At 38.3% G+C, this 22,481-nt stretch overlaps 1 protein-coding gene and 1 pseudogene across 1 annotated transcript; both read left to right on the forward strand.

Moving 5' to 3' along the window:
* LOC118841651 overlaps positions 1-22,481 on the forward strand; it is a 1,013,973-nt pseudogene that overhangs the window by 933,802 nt on the left and 57,690 nt on the right.
* LOC118841658 (olfactory receptor 1N1-like) lies at positions 7,529-8,476 on the forward strand. The gene has a single exon (XM_036749233.1). It carries the CDS (start codon positions 7,529-7,531, stop codon positions 8,474-8,476), a length of 948 nt encoding a protein of 315 aa, XP_036605128.1.

The following is a 22,481-nucleotide window of genomic DNA, read 5'->3' on the forward strand; positions in this document are numbered from 1 at the left end:
AGAAGAAAAAGATCAGAAGGGAATTCCCATTCATGATAACAATAAAGTATATTAGACATCTAGGAACTGACCTACACATTCATGACCTGTATAAATAAAACTATAAAATATTTTTTACTAAAATAAAATACCTAAATATTTAGAACAATAATATCAGTCAACTAACACACATTCTAAAGTGCTTACTAGGCATCAGCACTGTGCTGCAAAAAAAAGTAAAAACACAGTCCCTGATCTTAAGGAGCCCAGATTCTAGTGGGAGAGACAATATGCAAATAACTGCTTATGTACAAGATAATGAGAGTGTAAATGGAAGATAAGCTTAGAGGGAAGCAGGGTACTAGAAAAGGTATATAGCAAAAGTTGGAATTTGATCTTAATGCTGAAGGAACCCAGGGAATTTAAGTCAGGAATGGGGAGAAAGAATATTCTAGGCATGGGTGACAGCCAGTACCATGCCGAGTTGGGATATGTGGTGGATGTGAAGAACAGCAAAAAAGCCAGTGTAGTGGCACTATATTATTTGCAAGGAAGTTACCCACAAGGGAGAAGAGGAGATATACGATGAGAGCTAGCAGGTATGGTTGAATCAGTTGAGAGTTGATTTTTGTAATGAATGGAGGATACATAGGTCTGTTTGCAGAAGAAAATTTTAAAAAGCATTCCTGTTCTCAAAGAGCTCATAGTCTAAAGGGAGAGATGACATGTAAACATTTATATATAAACAAACTATGTACAGGATAAGTGGGAGATAATCAGTCAAAGAAAGTCACCAATATTAAGAGAGACTGATAAAGGTTTGCTATAGAAAGGGAGTTTTAGGTTTGACTTGAAGGAGATCAGAGAAACTTTAGGGATATATGGCGTATATCACTAAGATTTAATTGTGGTCATATCTATAGCTATATCATCTCTATCTAATCTATATGTATTTATGCATAATTTTATTGTGTGTCCTATGTACATATATGCATGTATATAGGAATAACATATGTTTATATATCTATACATTGTATTTATGTGTTATATGCGTATATGTATAGGTATCTGTATATTGAGGCAGCTAGGTGGCACACTGGATAGACTGCTGGGTCTGAAGTCAGGAATCCTGATCTTCCTGAGTTCAAATCAGGCCACAGACAATTACTGGGTGTGTGACACTGGGTAAGTCACTTAACCCTGTTTGGCTCAGTTTTCTCATCTATAAAATGAGTTTCAGAAGGAAATGGTGAACCACTCCAGTATTTTTGCAAAGAAAACTCCAAATGGGGTCACAAAGAGTCAGAGATGACTGAAATGAACAACAAAAATCTGTATATTTATACATTAGTAAATACATATTATTCATATATGATGAGGGTTTGGGGTGAGAGGTGCTCGACACCCCAAAGTACCGACACGCCGGGTCCTGCCGAAAGAATTCGACTCAAGCCTTCTCAGCCAAGGGAAGGGATAAAGTTTATTAAGAGTTAGCCAAATAAGCCTGCCCCGAGAGATCCCACCCCTTGCGACGCCTGTAAGGAAAAAGGGCCAGACCCATCTGAGCTAGATTGGTTCTGACCACCCTCATGGAGGCAAGATGGAGATTATATACACAAAGGTTGTGGGAGGGATTGAGGGGTGGTCTGGGGTGACCGGAAGAGGGGTCTAGGGAGGGACTTAAGGGCAAGGTCAGACTCCAGGGTGGGGGAAATAGCTGAAGGCTATATGGAAATGACAGACCATGAAGGGCTAGGGTAACAGAGCTAGGGTATAGATATTTTGATCAGGATTAAGGATGGGAAACAGGATTAAGGGTGGGAAACAGCTGGACAATAGAGGACTGGGCAAGGTAGGCATTTGGGCTTAATGGTTATAGCCTCAGGCCAAGGCCAGGTCGAGTGGCAAGATTCAAGGAGAGTTCAAGGGTTCAAGGGGTTCCCAGAGACTGTGCCCTCATCATATACACATATACATTTATATATTCCCACCATGTGTACGTGAGAGAGAGAGAGAGAGAGAGACAGAGAGAGAGAGAGAGAGACTTGCTTTGCTATGGACCTACTAAAAAGTCTCAGCATGGCATTCAGAAGACCCCACCTTCTAAATGGCTGTGTCAATTTCATAAGCTTAGCAAGATTCTGCCACATGAGAAAGGTTTTGAGTATGAAGTTCAATGGATCCAGTCACCATCATGCACAAATAAGCAAGGTTAAGTGAAGACAGAGGAACTTGTCCTCAGAGAGTCTTATACCAAGCAATATGGATATGATACATTGCATAGAATCTTAAGCTTTAAAAAAAGGTTTTGGGGAATTCTTTTTTCCCATTTTATTCTTTTTAGAAGGGATGTGTCTCTGGGAGGGGATTTAAGGGAGAAAGGATACATTGGGAAATGTAGGTAATATAACAGCCAAAGTTAACAATAAGAACATTTAAATTTTTTCAAAAACAAATTAAGATTCTGTAAGTCTATTTTTTTCTTTTATTTCCTCACCTTCTCCTCCTCCTCCCCCAGACTGCATGGAATTTAATATACCTTTTACATATAACTTTGCATTAAACTTATTTACACAATAGTCAGGTTGTAAAGAAGAATTATGACCAATGGAATGAATCATGAGAAAGAAGAAACAAAACCAAAAAAAAAAAACCAAAAAAAAGAGAGCAAATAGTTTGGCTCAATCTTCATTCAGACTCCATAGTAAGTCTATTTGATGTAAAAGCAGATTTGATGACTGCATGATGACCTTTCCTGATCCCTGAAGCTACAAGTAACCATGCCTGGAATTTAGTTTGTCATTTTTTAAAAATCTATTGTTATAGATATTGTCTAGCAGTGACTACTTCATTTTTATCTTTCTTACCCTGTATCTAGCACAGTCTTTACACATTGTAGGGGCTAAACAAATATTTATTAATTGATTGATTAATTTGGTAGTTTTACCCAAGAGTTTCAGATTTCAGGTATAGGGCATGGTGAAAAAAGGTCTGGGATAGACAGTGTGAAGTAATAACCTAGAATCCCTCAGGACCACAATAGGAACAGAGAAAGGGATTCTGTTGAGGAACTAGATTTTATTCAGAGGCCAATGGATAAACTCTGAGAACACTGTGTTCTATTATCTCCTACTCTAAGTGTTAATAGAAGAAAGTGGTGATACCCCAAGAGAACCCCAAATTAACTGCTCTGTGGTGCCTAGAGAATGGACAATGCATTAGGTCCCTCACTGTAGAACTCCATCCTGGGGACCCCCCCCTCTGTCCCAGGTGGGAAAGATCTGGAGGGGACATAGATGGTCAGGGTATTACTTGTCATTTCTCTAATGAATCTTTAGGGAATATTTTCCCAGAGACCTTCAAAGTGCCAGTTAATAAGATAGGAGCTCTGATCTGTTTGGGGGTGGGAGGAGGGGAGGCAGAGTGGAAGAAAGGCACTTTGGAACCACCACCTGCTCCTCATTTCATCCCAGCTCAGTGTGGGGCTCTATAGCCCCACATTTATGCTTCTAAATGCCAAAACTAAAGATGAGGACTTTTTCTTTTAAGTCACTTGCCCAGTCCAGTGATCCACAGCCTGTGGAACATGTTTCATCTTCTCCTTGAGTCAAGGGAGGTCCCTTATATCCCCCAACCAGCCCTTGAATTCCTATCATCTGGAGAAGAAAGGTGGCAGAAGACATTGTCCCCTCAGTGACAATTTCTCAGCATTTGAAATCAACACAGAACAGCTGGAGGTAACGAATGATAGCTATCAATCTTTCTGTCTGTCTCTCCACCTCACTTTCTGGGGGGTTTCCAGCCTGTGATTTAAGTGGCGTAGGGATCTCCCATCAAAAAGACTCCCATGACCAATGTAGGTTTGTAATTGTTCTGAAACTTATTGTCCTAGTTGCTTGAGGGCACTGAGGGATTAAATGCCTTGCCTGGACTACATCTGTGTGTGAGAGATAGAGCTGACTTAGAGCTGTGCTCCCTATCATGCTGTCTCTGTTAACCAATTAGACTAAAAACATAGCACATGGCAAGTGTATACGCAAGATATAAAGAATTCCAAGATATTACTGATTGTAGACATGAGGACATTTTCAACAAGCTTCAGAGATCATGTAGAAATTAAATGGGCAAAAGGGAATTCCCAGTATCAGAAACAATCTCAGCAAAGGTATGATAGGAGTAAAGTACAGAATCTACAAAGGGATGACCAATAAGCCAGTTTAATACAACAACAACAACAATAATGATGACTATGGTGATGGTGATGATGGTGATGACAACAATAGTATCTAGCATTTTAAAGCACTTTAAGATTTGCAAAGCACTTTAAAAATATTATCTAATTTTTTCCTGGGACACAAGCACTATTCTTGTTTCTGTTTCATAGGTGAGAAAACTGTGGTAGACAAAGGTTACATGACTTGTCCAGGGTCACAGAGATAGTAAATGACTCAGGAAAGATTTGAATTCGGGTCTTCTCTGATTGCAAGTCCAGCAATCTATCTCCTGTATCACCTAGCTGCCTATCAAGTCAAATATATCATGAAGAATAGCATGAGTTAAAGCTATAAATATTGCAGAATATTGTGGTGAGTCTTGAATGTTAAACTAAGGAATTTTAACTTGACCCTTTAGATATTGTGGACTTATTACGGACTTTTAGTGTAGGAGTATGGTAATGAAGGGTGGGTGAAAGGGTAGAGAAAGTAGAAAGAGGAAGACCAATGAGGAGGCTGGCACAATAGTCCAGAAGAATGGTAATATAGACCTGTACTCAGAGACAGTGGAAATTGGGAAGGAGAGACAGATCCTAGAGATGTTAAAAGTGGATTTGACATTATCATTCACCAGATTGGTCATGAGAGGAAAGTGATGAGAGACTGGAAAAAGTCAAAGAAAACTCCCAAAGTTTGAACATGGGAGGCCAGGTGAATGGTGCTGCCACTGAAAAAAGTAGCAATGTCACATGTCAGTTTTGAGCAACTGGTGATAATGTTGATTTTGTACATGTTGAAGTTGAAATGGCAGTTGGAATCCAGATGGAGCTGTCCTGTGGTCAGTTTGGAAATATGTCAGGAGTGCAGGAAAATAGTCAGGACTAGAAACAGAGACATAATTTTAAGTGTTGATTTTTAGTGTGGGAGTATGGTAAGCTATGGGAGATTAAGCTATGGGAGAGAATTAAATTGCCAAATAAGAGAGATCTCCTTATTGTTTGGTATTCCACTAACTCTCAGTTGACCAACCTACTACAGACTAACCAGAATGTTTCTTCCTGATTCAGGCACACTAGAATTTGAGCTAAGGTACTGGTCTGAAAAATATCAGAGCCTGACTCCAACTTCAGCACATATTTCTTTAGCAGTCAAACATCCAGGCAATAGAAAATAAGAACTAAATATGGGTTATAAACACTAGATGCTCAGAGCTCAGAGATGGGGCTCATAAGTAAGGTTTCTTGGGAAAGACAGAACAGGTTCTGGACTTTGAAGGACAGCTAAGGTTTGGACAGGCAGAGAGGTGGAGGAAAGCATTTCAAGCTGAAGAAATAGCCTGAGCAAAGGCTTAGAGGTAGAACTGAGCACTGTGGAAAGTTTTGAACTTGGCTCCAAGGGAGACCTTCGTACAATTTCCTCAACTGATATTTACTTTCTGTGCAACCATTGGGAAATCACTTCACTTTTCTCAGTCTTAGTTCCCTTCATCTATAAAATGGGAAGAATAATTACTAAGGTATCTACCCCCAAAGGGTTATTGTAAAGATCAAGGGAGATAATGCTTACAAGGTATTTTGCAAAACTTTTCTTTTTTGTCCAGACCTGTAATTTCATCCATGTAGGTAACTCTAGGTAAGAGACTCCCTCTACCATCGCAGATGAGCAAATGTTAACCATCTAGTCTTAGACTGTTACCAGGGGCATTGGAAGGTTAAGGAAGGTGCTCTGAGTCACAAGACCAGAAGCAGGACTAGAACCCAAAGTTAGTTTTCTTAACTCTAAGACAAAGTATATCCAAGACAGGCTCTCTGCTCTCTCTATGATGTTGTTTCTCTTTGCAAACTCCAAAGTATTCAAGCACACACATGAACCCACTCTACACACACAAAATCTCTAATGAGGCTGGATTCTAAAATGCTACATATATGATTAATTTAATTAATGATTTATAAATAAGATTTCAATATCAATAACACCCATCTCTGAGGGTAGTTGTGAGAAATGCAATGTCTGTGAAGTACTTAGCACAGTGCTTGACCCTTAGTAAATGTTAGTTCCTCTTGTTTTGGTTCTTGATCTTTATTATTATCATTATTATAATTATTAAGAAAGGGATGTGGAGCATAGTGAATTGTAATCTGGTGTTATAGTTAAAAGATACTAGATTCAAACCATGCCTATGAAACATACTATCTGTACCACTCTGGACAAATTGTTAAGCCTGAAAGTGCCTTGGGGAACTCTCCAAGAAAATAAAATCCAGAAGATGCATAGCTAAACTGCATCCTAATTGGATGTTTTATTTTTTAAGATTTTCTTCACTTCCCTGTATTTTAAAGTTTTCTAATTGATTAAGGTGCTTCTGATGGCCATTGGGGTTTCCTCTCTTCAGAAAAGGCACCAGGGAGAAAAGGACTCAAGTAAAGGAAGCAAACATTTATTAAGCATGTACTTACTATATTCTAGACACTGTGCCAAGCACTTTTAAAATACTATATCATTCTGATCATCACAATAACCCTAGAAAGTAGCTTCTAAAAAAATCCCCATTTTGCAATTGAGGAAAATGAAACAGACATAAGTTAAGTGACATGTCAAGAGTCACACAGATAGTGTGTCAGGTCTTCCTGACCTGTGTCATCAAGCTTTTTAGGAGGGCTTCAGCCTCACTCTGCATCAGTCCCCCGATTTTTGTGCTCCACAGCAATAGTGCTTACTCAATACTGATAAAATGGAGCAGCCCTGGTCTTCCTTCATAAGATAATAGTAAAATACTTATATTCTTACTGTATTTTCTCTTGTTGACCTCTGAGATAGAATTAGAGAAAGATTTGTACAAAAATAGCACTGATCTACAGACCACTTCAGAAAAGCCTTCTGACCTCAGTACCATTCTTTGCAGTGGAGTCTAGGTACTCTATTTAAAGGATTAGAGAAAGACAGGAATGTAGATAGTGAATTTACTCTACTTTTTTGTTTTTTAGGAGGTAAGTAGTTAAAGGGAATAGAAATAAAGGACATTAGTTTGAGGGAGATAGCAGCTAAGAGATTTTTTCAGGGTAAGGGAATTCTGAACACATATATAGGCAGTGGCAAAATAGTATTTGCAGAGAGACTGAAGATGAAAAGGAGAGAGGAATGGTCAACCAAATGAGCTCCCAAAGGAGATATGAGGGGATGGAATCAGCAGCATGAAGGCACCAATGGATTTTCTATGGAACCCAGTATCCTAATTCTTAGTCTAGCTCTTTCCACTCCTTTCTGTAATATATTTAAGGAAAGTTCCTTTATTTTCTTAGGTCTTTTGTTTTGTGACCCCTTAACAAGTCAATGACATGGGACATGGAAATCAGACCAGTGTCTCTGAGTTTTTTCTCCGGGGGCTCTCCCAGTGGCCAGAACAGCAACACCTCTTTTTTGGATTGTTTCTGTGCATGTACCTGGTCACCATGGCAGGGAATGTGCTCATCTTCCTTGCCATCATCTCTGAAGCTCGCCTCCACACCCCTATGTATTTCTTCTTGGCCACTCTCTCCTTTGCTGACATTGGTCTGTCCTCCAGTATAGTCTTGAAGATGCTACATAACTTGTATATGCAGCTTCACACCATCTCCTATACAGGGTGCCTGACACAGCTGTATTTCTTTCTTTGCTTTGGGGACATGGACAGCTTCTTGCTTGCTGTGATGGCATATGATCGCTACATGGCCATTTGCCACCCACTCCATTATAGCACAGCCATGAGCCCCCAGCTCTGTGTCCTTCTGGTGAGTGTGTGCTGGGTGATCACTAATCTCCATGCTCTGTTACACACTTTGCTCATGGCAAAACTCTCTTTCTGTGTGGTAGGGGAAATATCTCACTTTTTTTGTGACATCAGTCCCTTGTTGAAAGTTTCCTGCTCTCCTACCCGTCTAAATGAATTAATGGTTTTTGTTGCAGGTGGCCCAGTTATGACAGTTCCCTTCCTATGCACTCTGGTCTCTTATGTCTGCATTGTCTCTGCCGTCCTTAGGATGCCATCCTCAGGGGGTGGCAGGAGAAAGGCCTTCTCCACTTGTGGCTCTCACCTTTCTGTGGTCTGTATGTTTTATGGTACAATTTTCAGTGTGTATCTCTGCCCTTCATCTACTTTCCCCACCAAAGACATTGTGGCCTCTGTGGTATACACAGTGGTAACTCCAATGCTCAACCCTTTCATCTATAGCCTGAGAAACCAAGACATGAAGGTGGCCCTAGGGAGTCTCATCAGAGGCAAGATATTTGCCTCTCGGTTACATTGACTCCTTGGCTCTCTATGCTGAGCCTTCTCTCAATCTTTTCTTTTCAACTTTGAACTGAAAAGGAAGTCAGCTATTTTTTATTACTCTGATTTATTTTTAGTTTGATTATAGGATTAAGCTCCCTTCTTTAGGAAAAGCTAACCCTAACAGCTAAGCCAGACTAATATAAATAGTCTCTTAAGTCTAGGTTACCTACAGATTTAGTGAATAGCTAGATTGAGAAGACTTTATCATTTAATAGCAGATAATTTAGAGTAAGACCAAATAAAATAATCATAGGATTACTCTTTGAAAAAACTAAATTACCTTTTCTGGCAGAAAGGAGGAGGGAGGGGTGACCAAAGTCTAAGTTCCCCTTTCTGGCAGCTGGAGAAAAGTTAGCTAGAGGATAAGTTTCTCTTTCCAGTCTTAGTGGAGAGAACTCCTTTTCTCTTGAGCTGCAGAACATGGAGGATGACTGCTAACCATGGACCACAAGCTCCTCTTTCCCACTACACTTTCTGGTTTAAAAAGGCACCACCTGTAGGACAGGATTAAGAAAGTCTGGGAGAAGCTAACTAGTCAGGTGAGCTGCCTTTTCCAATTGAATCATATTTAAAACACATTTCTGTCATTTTTTTATTCCTCTTTTTTTGTTATAAAAATCAGCTTTGTAAATCACTCCTTGTCTCTGACCTCGGAGGAGTCAGGTGACCTGCTTTGATATGCAAAGGCTAGCTTTGCAAATTAAATCATAGACATCTTAGTAACTTTGTCCTCAGTTTCTGTTTTGTTTCAGGTAATCAATTTTAACAGAACTTAGTCTGTTTTGAAAAGTATTCCCTAATGGGTAAAAGAAAACCTGGAGACAAGTCTCTAATAAAATGCCCTGAGGTTTTCCCCTTAGCACTGTACTTTTTAACAGAAACTTGAATTGTCATAGAAACCATGTTGATCAAACTTGCAGATTGCATCATAATAGGAGGTATACTTGAGATAACAACTGTCATCCTGAAATAAGACCACAGGTTAGAATTAAAGCCTTCCTCACTGAACCACAGAATCAAAGAGCTAGAAAGGACATCTGAGTACTTAGAACTCAAACTATATCTGACCAAGAATCTTCTCTACAACACTCCCAACTTTAACCTGACATCAAATCTAAATTAGTTTCTTTGGAACTTCCACTTGTTGCTGTGTTGGGACCAAGGAGAGCAGGTTTAACCCCTCTGTCACAGTACCCCTGTGACTCTTCAAGACTACTAAGATGCCCCTCTCTTATCTTTCTAAATCTTCTCTTCTACAGGCAAACCAACATAGTTCCTTTAACTAGTTCACATGACACATTATCCAGTCATCTCACCCATTCTATTCATCCTCTTCTGCACATTCACCAACAGGCCGCATTTCTTTTCTCTTTAAAATATGGTGACCAGAGTAGAAGGCAATAGTCCAGCTGTGGTCTCACTGGGTCAGAGTACAACTATTACCTCTCTTGTTGTGGGCCTCTTCCCCTTTAATGCAGTCCAAGATATCATTAGCTTTTTTGGCTTTAAATTGACTCATATTGAACTTTTAGAGCAAATAAAAATTTTGAGTTAAGACCAAATTTAATAGAGAGAAATGTGAAGACTAGCTCTTATATTGAAGAAAATCAGCAGCATCATTCATATAAACCTTTTCGTATCCTTTTGAAGTAATCAATTTCCTTATTTCTTATAGCACAGTAGTACTCCATTACATTAATTTATCACAAATGATTCCCTAATATCTTCCCTTAGTTTCTGCTGATTTTTCCACTACGAAAGTAGGAGTGAAGTGAGCAGGGCTAGAAGCAAAATTTGTACTCACTTCAATATTATAGCAATAAGCAGTTTTAAAGACTTTTATGAACCTATGCTGAGTGAAAGAGAAGACTCAAGAGAACAGTTTATACAATAACAATAACACTATAAAAACAAAAAGCTTTGAAATCTGTAAGAACTATGATCAATATAATGACCACTCATCATTTCAGAGGGCTCAATATGATGATGAAACATGCTGTCACTTACAGAGAGGTGACAGATTATAGAATGGGACAAATATTTTTGTATACAACTACCACAGGGAACTTTTGCTTGACTATTCATGTTTGTTTTAATAAATTTGTTTTCCTTTTTCCCATTGTAGCAGAGCTCAGAAGGAAAGAAAATAGATTTGCATTATTTTTTTTAAATAGAGGATAGAGGGGTGATCCCGATATGAAATGTTACATGTGTTTTCAGTTGAGGTTGCTATATTACTGATTTGAATTATTCATTTTATTTGGTTACAAAAGGCTTGTAAATCAGTGGGAATCATTTGGAAATATTTGCAATATAAAAAGAAAATATATTTATAAATACATTTATAAAACTTAAAAAAGAATCATTAAAGCTAAAGGTCATAAGTAAAAGACAGATTTGTACCTAGACAACAATTCATTTGAAAAATACCAGATAGAGTTAGGGGATTATAAATATGGTCAAGAAAACCAATTCTATCTTAGGCTTCATTATTAGAAGTAATGTGTTCATAACACTTTGCCTTGGTTAGAATATAATGCATGATTAGTGTCTAGTTCTGATAGGAAGGTTATTGATGAATTAGACTATATCCAGGGAAGAGGGAGAAGACTACTAAAGGAAAAAAAAAAGTCATGGAAGATGAGAATCTGTGAAAAAATGTGTAATCTATATGTTTAATATGTAGAAAAAAAAACTTTCCACCAATATTACACCTCTTTTCAAATATCTGAAGGTCTGTAGAGTGAAAGATTCATTTGGCTTGGCCTTAGGCAGCTCTTCTTAAACTGTGGGTCATGGTTCCATATGGAGTTGTGAAAAATTTGGCAACAGTAAAACATTTCTGAACACACAATGACCAAAAATTAATTAAAAATCAGATATGTAATGAATTGGAGATGTTGCTGGTAGTGCTTGCCTGTGTTGCATCAGGCAACTTCACTGCAGCCTTGGTTCTGAACACAAAGGATGCATACTTTGCACTGCTTGTGCTCTCAGGGCAATGTAAAGCCAAGGAAGGCAGCAGAAATGTGAAAAGGGGTCATAAGTGGAAAAAGTTTAAGAAGCCCTTCCTTAGAGAACAAAACTCAAAGCAAGGAACAGAAGTTACAGAGAGGCAGGTTTTAACTAAGGAGAAACTTTCAGAAAATTAAATCTGCCAAAAGTAAGATAATGATGCCTCATAAGGTAGCAAGTTCTCCATACTGGGGGTCTTCAAGCAGAGACTAAATGGCCATTTGTTGGGAATGTTGTAGAAGGGGCTAGTAATCAAGCATAGGTTAAATTAGGAAGGAAACTAGGAAGGGACTCTGAAAAACTCTGAAAAAAAAAACTCTGAATGACTTTCTACGCTGAAAATCTGATTTCATAGTTCAAAATAACAAAATTAATGATTTTTTGAACTGAGAATGATGGTCAATTTACATCTTCATTTTCCAGATGAGGAAACAACTCCAGAGATTTATATAATTTAAAAAAGATAAGAAGCTGTGTGAGGATTATCACCGACATCCTACTTTGTGTTTAGAAGGATTTATATTTTCCTTAAACTACATCTTTTGAACTTAAGTTGAGGTCAAAGGGGTTGGGGGGGGGGGAGCAGGAACTGGTTAACTCTAGTGTCATGCCATTCAATGAACAATGCCATGTTCCTTTATTTGATATTTAATAGACTTGTATCTGTCCCTTCTAAATATTTCAAAATGAGGAATCAATCTTTTAAGATTGTCTCCACAGAAAAGTAATTTGTTATGTAGGACCCTGAAGGAGTGAAAAGCAAAGGGAATTAGTGACTCTGGAGGTGGGAACTTTGGGGTTCCATGCAACTACACCTCAGTGAGGTTTTCTATTATTACTACTAAGGGATTTCTGCTAAGATGGGTTTTCTCTGCTAAGGATTGGGGCCCCATGATCTCAGCTCAGACAGTAATGCAGGTTCCCAGGATTAATATTAAGCAGTGTTTCTCAATCATTTTGTCATTGACATATCTATTAATTTATTAGTCTTCTTGGAGCTTAAGGAACGGAAAAGGAATAAAGTTTAATGAAGAAAGAGGACAGTCTCCAACAGGAATAGCTTTGCAGACAATGACATTAGATGACGCCAGACCCTAGGAACCTAAATGCCAGTTTGGCAAATCTTTTGTCTTCTCTTCCCAGCCACCCGTTGATAAGCTGGAGAGTTCATTCTGTCTTCACATAAAACTTCAGCACCAGTGCAATAAGTAGAAAATAGTTAAACTTCCAGTTTTAAAAATATGGTTTTATTTTCCTTATTATTTTTAGGGAGTTCTGAAAATTTTCTTTGGAATAAGAAGAGGCCTTTGCTAGTCAAAGTAGTTCCTGTACTAATTATAACAGTTCTTAAAGGCAGTGAAGTGGATAGAATGCTAGGCTTGGAGTTAGGAAAACATGAGTTGAATCTGGCTCCAGACCCTCTTATGCTGGGCAAGTCAATAAACTTTTCTGCCTCAGTTTACTCATCTGTAAAATGGGAATAATGGTACCCACTTCCCAGGGTTGTTGTGAAGATAAAAGAGATAATGTTTGTTAAGTACTCTGTAAACATTAAAGTACTGTGTGAATGCTACCTATAAATGGTCCACAGAAGGCATTATTAAATTTTGGGCTTTAGCTGGGTTGAAGTGTCAAGTCTGAAAAGTAGAGAGCATGGTGGATCAATCATCCCTGGGGTCTTTGTGACACAATCAAATGTTATCAGATGTTACACTTCAGTGGGAATAATCAGTAAAAGGAAAGTTTCAACAATGAACTATATCATATGACAACCTTAGAGATATAGATCATGAGCAGACTGGGGAAAAGTAGATATGTGCAGAACATTATTTCTATCTTCAGAGAGTAGCTGAAGGATTGCATATGACAGGAGATCCCATAAATGCTTTTTCTTTCTGCAGAAGGAAGAACTAGGTCCAATAGTTAAAAGAAATATATTCTGATCTAATTTGATGAAGATTGCTGTAACTATTAGAACTTTCCCAGAAATGGATTGAACTACCTTGGGATGTGCTGCTCTCCCCATCACTTGAAGTGTTCAACCAGAAGTTATTTGACCATTTATTAGACATGAGCAAATTGTAGTTCTGAATGGGATCTTGGACTAGATGCTCTGTAAGGTAACTCTTTAATAATGGTAAATTAATATATATTTGTCAAATTTAATTGAATTCTAAGTTTGTGATTCTACAATTTCTACAACTATAGCTTATTATCACTTCAGGTTGTGAGGGGATGAAACACAGGAAAGAGAGAGTATGGAAGAAATAGACCCAGAATATGTTGGTGGGGATCACATGGAAATGTGATGCTAGGGAGAGGTAACCCAGGACCATGAATTGTCTGTGTAGTAACCAAATGAAGATGTCAAGAAATTTTGACTACTTCCATTATGAGCCCTGGGGTTGTACCATAAGGGGATGCACATTTAAGAGTCCCTGGGGAAAAATAATGGGTAAAGTACAAGAAGACTAAACTATTTCCTGGGAATCTTTTAAATACCAAACATCTAAGAAAGTTAGTCAGTGTCTGAGACCCTGGGGCATAGGGTAAGGGTGGGGAAGATTGCTTCTAGAAATACCCCATTCTTAAGTTGGCTCTTCTCTTCATGTCCCATACCCACTAGATGTAGATTATGGCTATTCCATCAACAAACAAATATGAGTTTAAATTTTCATATTAATTTTCCTTCTCTGAGAGTTAACATTTAAGGGTCTTATTCTTTTATCTCAAACCTTGGTAGAACATAATTGTCATGCCTGCCTCCTTTCCTCTACTTATGCTTTTTTCTCAGTCTTGAATTCCCTCATCTGCTCCCTTAGTTTCTTTCAAATGTTAGCCAGTCTTCAAAGTCCAGAATAAGGCCTCCCTCCTCCATGAAACCACCTTTGAGTTTTCTGGCTTCTAGGAATCTCTCTCCCTGCTTTGAACATCTAGAGCAGCATCTGTGAATCATCACTTACTCCTCTACTGTGAAACACCCACTCTGCTTTGGAATTGGCTTCCACTCTGGACTGATTGAAGTAATAGAGAAGAGTCAAAGATTTCTCCCTTAGCCTCAGGAAGACCCGAGTCTCACTCTAGCCAGGTGCTTCTTCCAATTCTGGTAGGGAGAATATGAGCTATCCTAATCTGAAGTACCAGACTCTACTACTCCAAGGAATCCCAAACCCTTAATGTGGGTTCTCAATTCATTTCCACGAGTCACTATCCATGTTATATCCACAGGGATCAAAGAGCCCTTCAGTCTCCAACATTTGATCCCTACAGATTAAATTGCAGTACCTAATATCTCTTCAGAACACATTTTCATCATTTTGTCACTTTGCCTACCAGTCCCCTACTGACCTGTAGCTCTCCCAGAATTGGGCAAACTTTTGCTTCATACACTCCCTCTTTCTTCTCCTGGCACATTTGAGCAACCTAGCATTTATTTGCAAGGTCCTGAGCTTTCAAGGTCAAGTAATGTAAGATGTGGACATAGAATTCCAAATCCAGATGAATGAGGACCGTTCCTTTGAGACAATTTGCCTTTTCTATTATTCATTTGACAATTACAATTATCACCAATATTACACATTTTATAGAACCTTACTATTTACAAAATATTTTTCTCAAGAGTTTTGTTAGTTTTTTTAACTGAATCTATAATTTAATTACTATATACAGCTCCATTAGAGGAACTCCCTCATTCAATGAAAATCAACACCTCTTCTGCAACTGCCTTAAAAAGTTGCCTGTGGAACTGAAAACCAAGTGACTTGTCCACATAGTATACTACAATGGTGAATTAAGATCGGTTCTTCCTACCCACATACCAACTCTGTGTACGTTACACCAGTGGTATAAAACTCAAATAGAAATGGATCCCTGTTGACCTCATATAGACCTAGAAAACTATACATTAATGTTAGCTGTGTTGAATTGGGTTTTTGTTTATTTTGTTAAATATTTTTCAATTAGATTTTAATCATTTGTAACTAGAAATTATTGTGGGGCCACTTGTCACAGTAGACACCTCTGCACTATATCATCCCACCTATCTAAATTACGTGAGTAAATTAGAAATACTTGTGAGATAATTCAGTAGTGGACAATCTGAGAAAAAAGAAACAGAAAAGCACAAAAAGGCAAATGGGACTTTGGGTTGCAGGGGATAAAAATAAATTCTTTCCCCTCCAACCTTTAATATACTTTGGTCTGGAATTCCAAGAGGGAAAAAGCTTGAGGGAAAGTAAATAGGAAGAAAGTGATGAGTAGTTTCATTCCTCTTAAACTTCAACCAACCATCATCAAGAAGAAGCCCCAATCTCTGAAGTTCAATCAGCAAAACAGCTGTGCACAAATCCACTTTCCTGGGAGGTGCCCTTCAGATGACTGCTTTTAGGGATCAATCTCATCAAGTTGATTGGGGATGGGAGGGGGGAGGAGAAGCATCAATAGACTTTGGGTCTCACCTGATCAACTATCTTACATAAATTAAAAGAAAATTTTCATTGTTTTTATGTCAGGAGTAAAGCATCACATAGTTCTTTCTGTTCTATCCATTTTTATGGACATATTCCTGTTCATTATGCCAAGGCCACAGCACCAGAAATAGGTAAGCTATAACCAGCTGAGGGAGAGGCAGGATTCTGTCAGCAGCATGGTGGCTCCAAGTGGATTCTGAGAGAGTAGAGAAAACTAACTATACCCCATAGACTGATGAAGCCACCCAGAAATAAGCAGAGCTGGAAAATAGCAAGTTGGCCACTCCTCATTGGCCACAGAAAATTCAACACTTCCGTGTCATGTCCACTTAGTGAAGTGGAGTTCCGTAAGTGCTAGGACAAACATGGGACTAGTTGAGTTCCTAAGCCCTCCTTTTATAATATTGTGATTAAACTACCTTTCCAGCCTAAATTCACAATATTCTCTCTTTTGTACTCTATTTGCCAGCCCATTTGATGTCTCAGGAATATATTTTCTATACTATATATTCTATCTCCTCCTTCCATGCCTTTGTCCAGGCTTTCCACATATCTGGAATAAACTCCTTCCTTACTTCTGGCTCTTAGAATTCAAAGCTTTTTTCAAGATTCAATTCATGTGCCATTTCCCACAGAAAATTGTTTCTGATCCTTCTAGTTGTTTATATCCCCACATCATTAAACATATTGCATTTGCTTGCCTGTTTGAATGTTGCTTTTCTGGATCCTTTTACTTATCCTATACCTATTGCTCACCTAATATTATGAAAGCTGTTTGAGAGGAGGTGTGGCGGGTGAAAGATGAAATGATTGAGGAAACAATGGTTGAAGCTTCTGAGCATATCAATTTATTAAGCAATGCATACAAATTGCATTATAAATCAAGGACAGACCTTTTTAATGTGGCGCTGGACCCCAAATACAGGGAAGACAGACTTTTTATACATTAAAAACAATTAATCAAATAATACCAATTAACTAAAAGAAAACAACCAGGATACAAAATTAGGTAATCTGATTTCTAATTGGAGGAAAGATTAGGGACTTTCCAAGTTAGGAGGGAGAAAGCAAACAGGTACAATTCCCTGAAATAAAAACGACATGTTCCACTCTCCTCAAATGTCTGTATTCAATCTAAGAAACATGGAAAAAAATAACTGATTGATTCATATGGGGCCACTTTTCAGATAAGACATGTTGGTTTCTTGAGATATATAATTGTGAGAAAACTCCTTGCATCAATCTTTGAATCTAACTGGGTTTCTGGTCTGCATAGGTCCTCAGTTAAGAGTCTCTAAGCAATTGGTAAAGTTTGATCCAGATTCCTAGTCATGCAGGGCTAGGTTCAAACAGTGGAATAAAGTCCTCTCCCAATTCCCACAAATTAATATTCTCAGAAGACATGAGGACATTATGAACTAAACCCATAATTGCATAGAAATGAAACTAAACTAGCTCCAGAATTGAGTCACAAGATAGAGTCAATTTCCCTACAACTTGCTGTTCCATTTTCCTCAGTTCCCTTAGAGGAGACTTTTTTTAATTTCATCTTTTTATCCTCCACATCTAGCACAGGGCTTTTCATATAGTAGGCACCTAATAAATTCTTCTTAAACTGGACTGAATTAAAATGTGAATCCTGCTTGTATATAAAAAGATAATCTAGTAAATGCCACTTTCCTTTCAAATTTGGACCTTGTTTTGTCTTCTCCTTCAATTGATTAGAATTCTTTACAGATAACATTTTGGCAAAATATGAACTTGGTGAATTTGAAGTTATCATGAAATTGGAAAATAGAAATTTTGATGTGATTCTGATTGATAGGGTCTTGATCTTCACCACCTCTCCATGTAATAGATAGTGAAAATATGGCTCTAGTTCTACATCACCAATTGTTTATTGGACATTTTCAACTGGATGTTCAACTGTATTTCAACTGTATGACCAACTCAACAAGTCAAAAATTGGACTTATAATCTTTTATCTTGAATCCACTCTTCTTTCAAAACTCCCTGTTGTTGCCCAGAGCATTACCCTTTTATTTCCACCTAAGTTTGCATGCTCCATTTCATACTTGACTCCTCATTCTCACTCACTCCACATATCCATTCAAACACCAAAGTGAATTTCCTGAAGCATAGGATTCAGGAAAGCCATGTCATCCCCCCTATTCAATAAACACCAATGGCTGTTTATCTCATGGATAAAATACAAATCTTCTGTTTGGCATTAAAGACCTTCATAACCTTGCTCCCTCCTACATCTAAGTCTTTTTATACTTTATATGTTACCATCTACTCTCTGATACAGTGACACTGACCTCCTTGTTTTTCTTCAAGACACTCCATCTTTCAGTTCCGGGGATTGTTGATGGTTGTCTCTCTTGCCTAAAATGTTCTCCCTCTTCATTGCCACCTCCTGGATAACCTAGTTTCTTTCAAATATCTGATAAAATTCTACTTTCTACAAGAAGGATGTCAAACATGCTGCCCCAGCAGAGTTGGAGCTATACTATGGCAAGAACTAAACTAAAATGAAATTGGGAAAAAAAAAAAAAATATATATATATATATATATATATATATTATATATACAATAAAGGATAGAAAATATTAAATTGTGGTTTTCTAAGTCAATATGTGGTGGCAGGCAATCTAATGTATTGTTTAGTGGTTCAGTTGCTATATGTTTGATACCACTGTTCCATAGGAAGCCTTTCCCAACTTCTCTTAATCAAGTGTCTTCTCATTTTACTATTTCCTTTTTTATTCTGAATATAGCTTATTTTCATATAGTTATTGCATGCCATTTCCCCGTTAAACTCTAAGCTGTTGAAGTTCTGCCTTTTTCCTTTCTTTATATTGCCAGAACTTAGCACAATGTTTGGAACATAGTAGACAATAAATGCAGTTGATTGACTAAAATGTGTGTGTGTGTGTGTGTGTGTGTGTGTATGTGTGTGTTGCTTTGCTGAAGACCTACTAAAGTCTCAGCATGGCATGAAGGGGACCCCAGCTTCTCAATGGTTGTGCCACTTGCACAAGCTTAGCAAAATTCTACCACACTAGAAAGGTTTTGAGAATGGGGCTAATAATGGACTCAATCACCACCATCATTGAATGAATCAGCAAGGTTAAGTAAAGGCAGAGGAACTTGTCCTCAGAAAGCTGGATACCAATCAATACGAATGTGATATACTGCACAGAATGTCAAAAACTTGTTTTAAATGTTGATAAACTCTTCTTTCCCATTTTTTATTCTTATTAGTTCTTATAAGTCCTTCCCTCTGGGTGGAAAGGGGGGAATGATACATTGGGAAATGTAGGTGATATAAGCACCAAAGATATCAACAAAAATATTTTAAATATTTTGAAAAGAAATTAACATTCTCTAAGTTTAGGCTTTTCCTGATCCTTGAAGAGCAGCTAATGTTCATGCCTCACTTTGACCTGGAATTTAGTGTAACTGTTTTTACACCTATTGGTATAGATTTTTTTCTCCCTTGATAAAATAGAAACTCATTCACAGCAGGGATGATTTCATTCTTATCTTTCTTACTCATGTGCCTGGCACAGTATTGGCATATAGTAAGTGTTCAATTGGTTTTACTTTGTCATTCCATGTTCCAATTGTAGAGTATGGTGAAAGAAGGCCTGGGATAGACAATATGGAGCAAAAACTAAAATCCCCCCTAGGACCAGAAAAATTTTGGAGGTAGGGATTCTGTTCAGGAAATAGATTCTATTCAGAGCCTAGAGGGTCCAGCTCTGAGAACACGGCCTTCTCCTGTCCCCTACTCCCAGTGTCAGAGGAAGAATCCCCCAAGATAATGGAAGATTAGCTGCTCTGAGGAGCTCAGAGCACAAACAATGTGGAACTTCATCCTGGGGACTCTCCCCTCTGCCCCAGGAGGGGAAGGTCTGGAGACAATATAGATGGTCAGAAAATTACTTGTCTTCCCTAATAAATCTTTGGGGATTGTTTTCCCAGAGACTGTCACAGCGCCAGGTAAGAACACAAGAGCTCTGATCTGCTGGGGATGGGAGGGGGTGGGAGGAAGGAGTGAGAGATTGCCCTTAGGAGTCAGATATCTGTTCCTCAATTCACTCCAGCTGAGTGTGGGGCTCCACAGTCCCATACTTGTGCTTCTCAATGCCAAGACCGAGGACACAGGCTTTTCCTTCCAAGTCACTTGTGCAATCCAGAGATCTACAGCCTGTAGAACACATTGCTTCCGCTAACTGAAACAGAGGGGTTCCCCAGTACCTCCAAACCAGCCTTTAAATTCCTATCATCTGGAGCAGAGGAGTGGTGTCAGAAGTATTATGCACTCAGTGATACTTTCTTAACATCTGAAATCAACAAAAAACATTTGGAGGTAGAGGATGGCAAAAAAAAATCTAATGTTCTGTCTGTATTTTTATTATACTATTCTTTTTTTTTTGTCCCAACCTGAGATTTAACTGGCTAAGGGATGTTCCTTAGTGAAGAGACGCCCTTGACCAAAGCAAGTTTATAATTGCACTGAAACTTGTGCTCTTGGAGAGCATATGACCACTGAGAGGTTAAGTAACTTCCCAGGGTCCCACAGGCAGTATGTGTCACAGGTGGAGGTAGAATCTAGATCTTTCAGCATTAGGCTTTCTATCCATTATGACCATACTGCTTCTGTTAAACAAATAGACTTTAAAAAATTTGGTGCATAGCAGTTGTATAACCAAGGTGTAAACTAGGTTCTCTGCAAAGTCCAAGACATTACTGAGTGAAAACATTTTTAATGAGAGTCAGAGATGGAGTAGAAATCCAACTGCCAGCTGGAAGTGAGGGAGTTGTAGGTATAAGAAAAAACTTGAACAAAGGTATGTTAAAAGTAGAGAACCAATGCAGAGATGGCCAGTTGTCCTGTTTGTAATACTAATCATCATCACAACAATAAATAGCATAGTGCTTTATGGTTTGCATAGCATTTTATGAATATTACCTCATTTTATTCTCACAACTCTGGGATGTGGGTGCTCTTATTATAACACTCATTTTACAGATGAGGAAAATAAGGCAGATAAAGGTTAAGTGACTTGCCCAAGGTCATATAGATAGTAAGAATCTCAGGGCAGATTTGAACTCAGGTCTTTTCTGATTCCAGTTTAGCAATCTAAACTCCTGTATCATCTAGCTGCCTCCCAAATCAAATACATTGTAGGAATTAGCATGAGTTAAAGCTAGTAATGTAATACAGCACAATATTGTGTCAGGCCTTGAATATTGGACTAAAAATGTAAACTTAATCCCTTAGGTGTTATGGAGTCATTACTGGAATTTTAGTGTAGGAATACAGTTATAAAGGAAGGATCAATGGGAATAGAGAGTAGAAAGAGGAAGACCTGTGAAGAGGCTAGTTGAATAATCCAGACGAGTGGTAATATAGGTTTGTACTAAGCCAGAGATGGTGGAAGTTGGGTGTTTTACAAAACTTTTTTTTTAAATTTTAGTCCAGACCTGAGTTTTCATCCATATAGGGAGCTCTAGGGAGGGAGACTTGCTCTACCAGTGCAAATGGGCTAGTGCACTGCCATCTGTACTCTTCAGAGGTAGGGCTTATACTTCAATTTTCTTAACCCTAAGACAAGTCTGTCTTCTATACTTTGTTACTTCTCTTTACAAACCCCAAAGCATTCAAACACATATACACACACACACACACACACACACACATGCACGCACGCACGCTTGTGATGAAGCTAGAGTCTAATTTAATGCATATATTATTAATTTCTAACCAAGAAATTGATGTAGGACATAGTGGATCATAGGTTAGTCTTCTATTGGGAAGTAAAAGGTGCAAATCCTGTCCTAGCTGTGTCACACTGGATAAATCACTTAACCTGATGGTACCCTAGGGAACTTGCCCAGAAAATAAGTTCCAGAGAAGCCATAATCAGAATGTATCCTAATTGCATATTGCATTTTTAGAAACATTTCCTTCAACTCCCTATGTTTTAAGGTTTTCTAGCTTATTAAAATGCATTTGATGGCCATTACAGCTTATCTTCATTAGAAATGGCTCTGGGGAGGAAGAAAGGGAAGAAGGAAGGAAAATAGAAGGAAAAGAAAGAGGGAAGAAGAAAAGGAAAAAAGAATTTATTGAGTACCTGCTACATGCGAGGCACTGTGCTCAGAGCTTTACAAATGATATCTTATTCAATCTTCACAAAAACTATTGGAAATAAAGGCTACAAATATTCCTATTGTACAGTTGAGGAAGATGAAGCCGATGCCCAGGGTCAGCAGTTGATAAATGTTTGAGGCTGGATTTGAACTCAGATCTCACTGACTCCAAGATGATCATTCTATCCACTGTGCCACCTAGCTTTTTAGGAGGGCTTCAGCCCTGCCCTGCCTTCGAAGTTATTTTGTGCTCCACAGCAATTGTATTTTCCCAATATTGATCAAATGGGGCATCCCTGGACTCTTTCTTTATAAAATAATAGTAAAAG

This window comes from Trichosurus vulpecula, chromosome 3, assembly GCF_011100635.1.
Source record: "Trichosurus vulpecula isolate mTriVul1 chromosome 3, mTriVul1.pri, whole genome shotgun sequence".
Classification (NCBI taxonomy): Eukaryota; Metazoa; Chordata; class Mammalia; order Diprotodontia; family Phalangeridae; genus Trichosurus; species Trichosurus vulpecula.

What these genes read in the sequence shown, in the direction of transcription:
- LOC118841658 (XM_036749233.1), top strand. Translation starts at nt 7,529, where the DNA reads ATGGGACATGGAAATCAGACCAGTGTCTCTGAGTTTTTTCTCCGGGGG.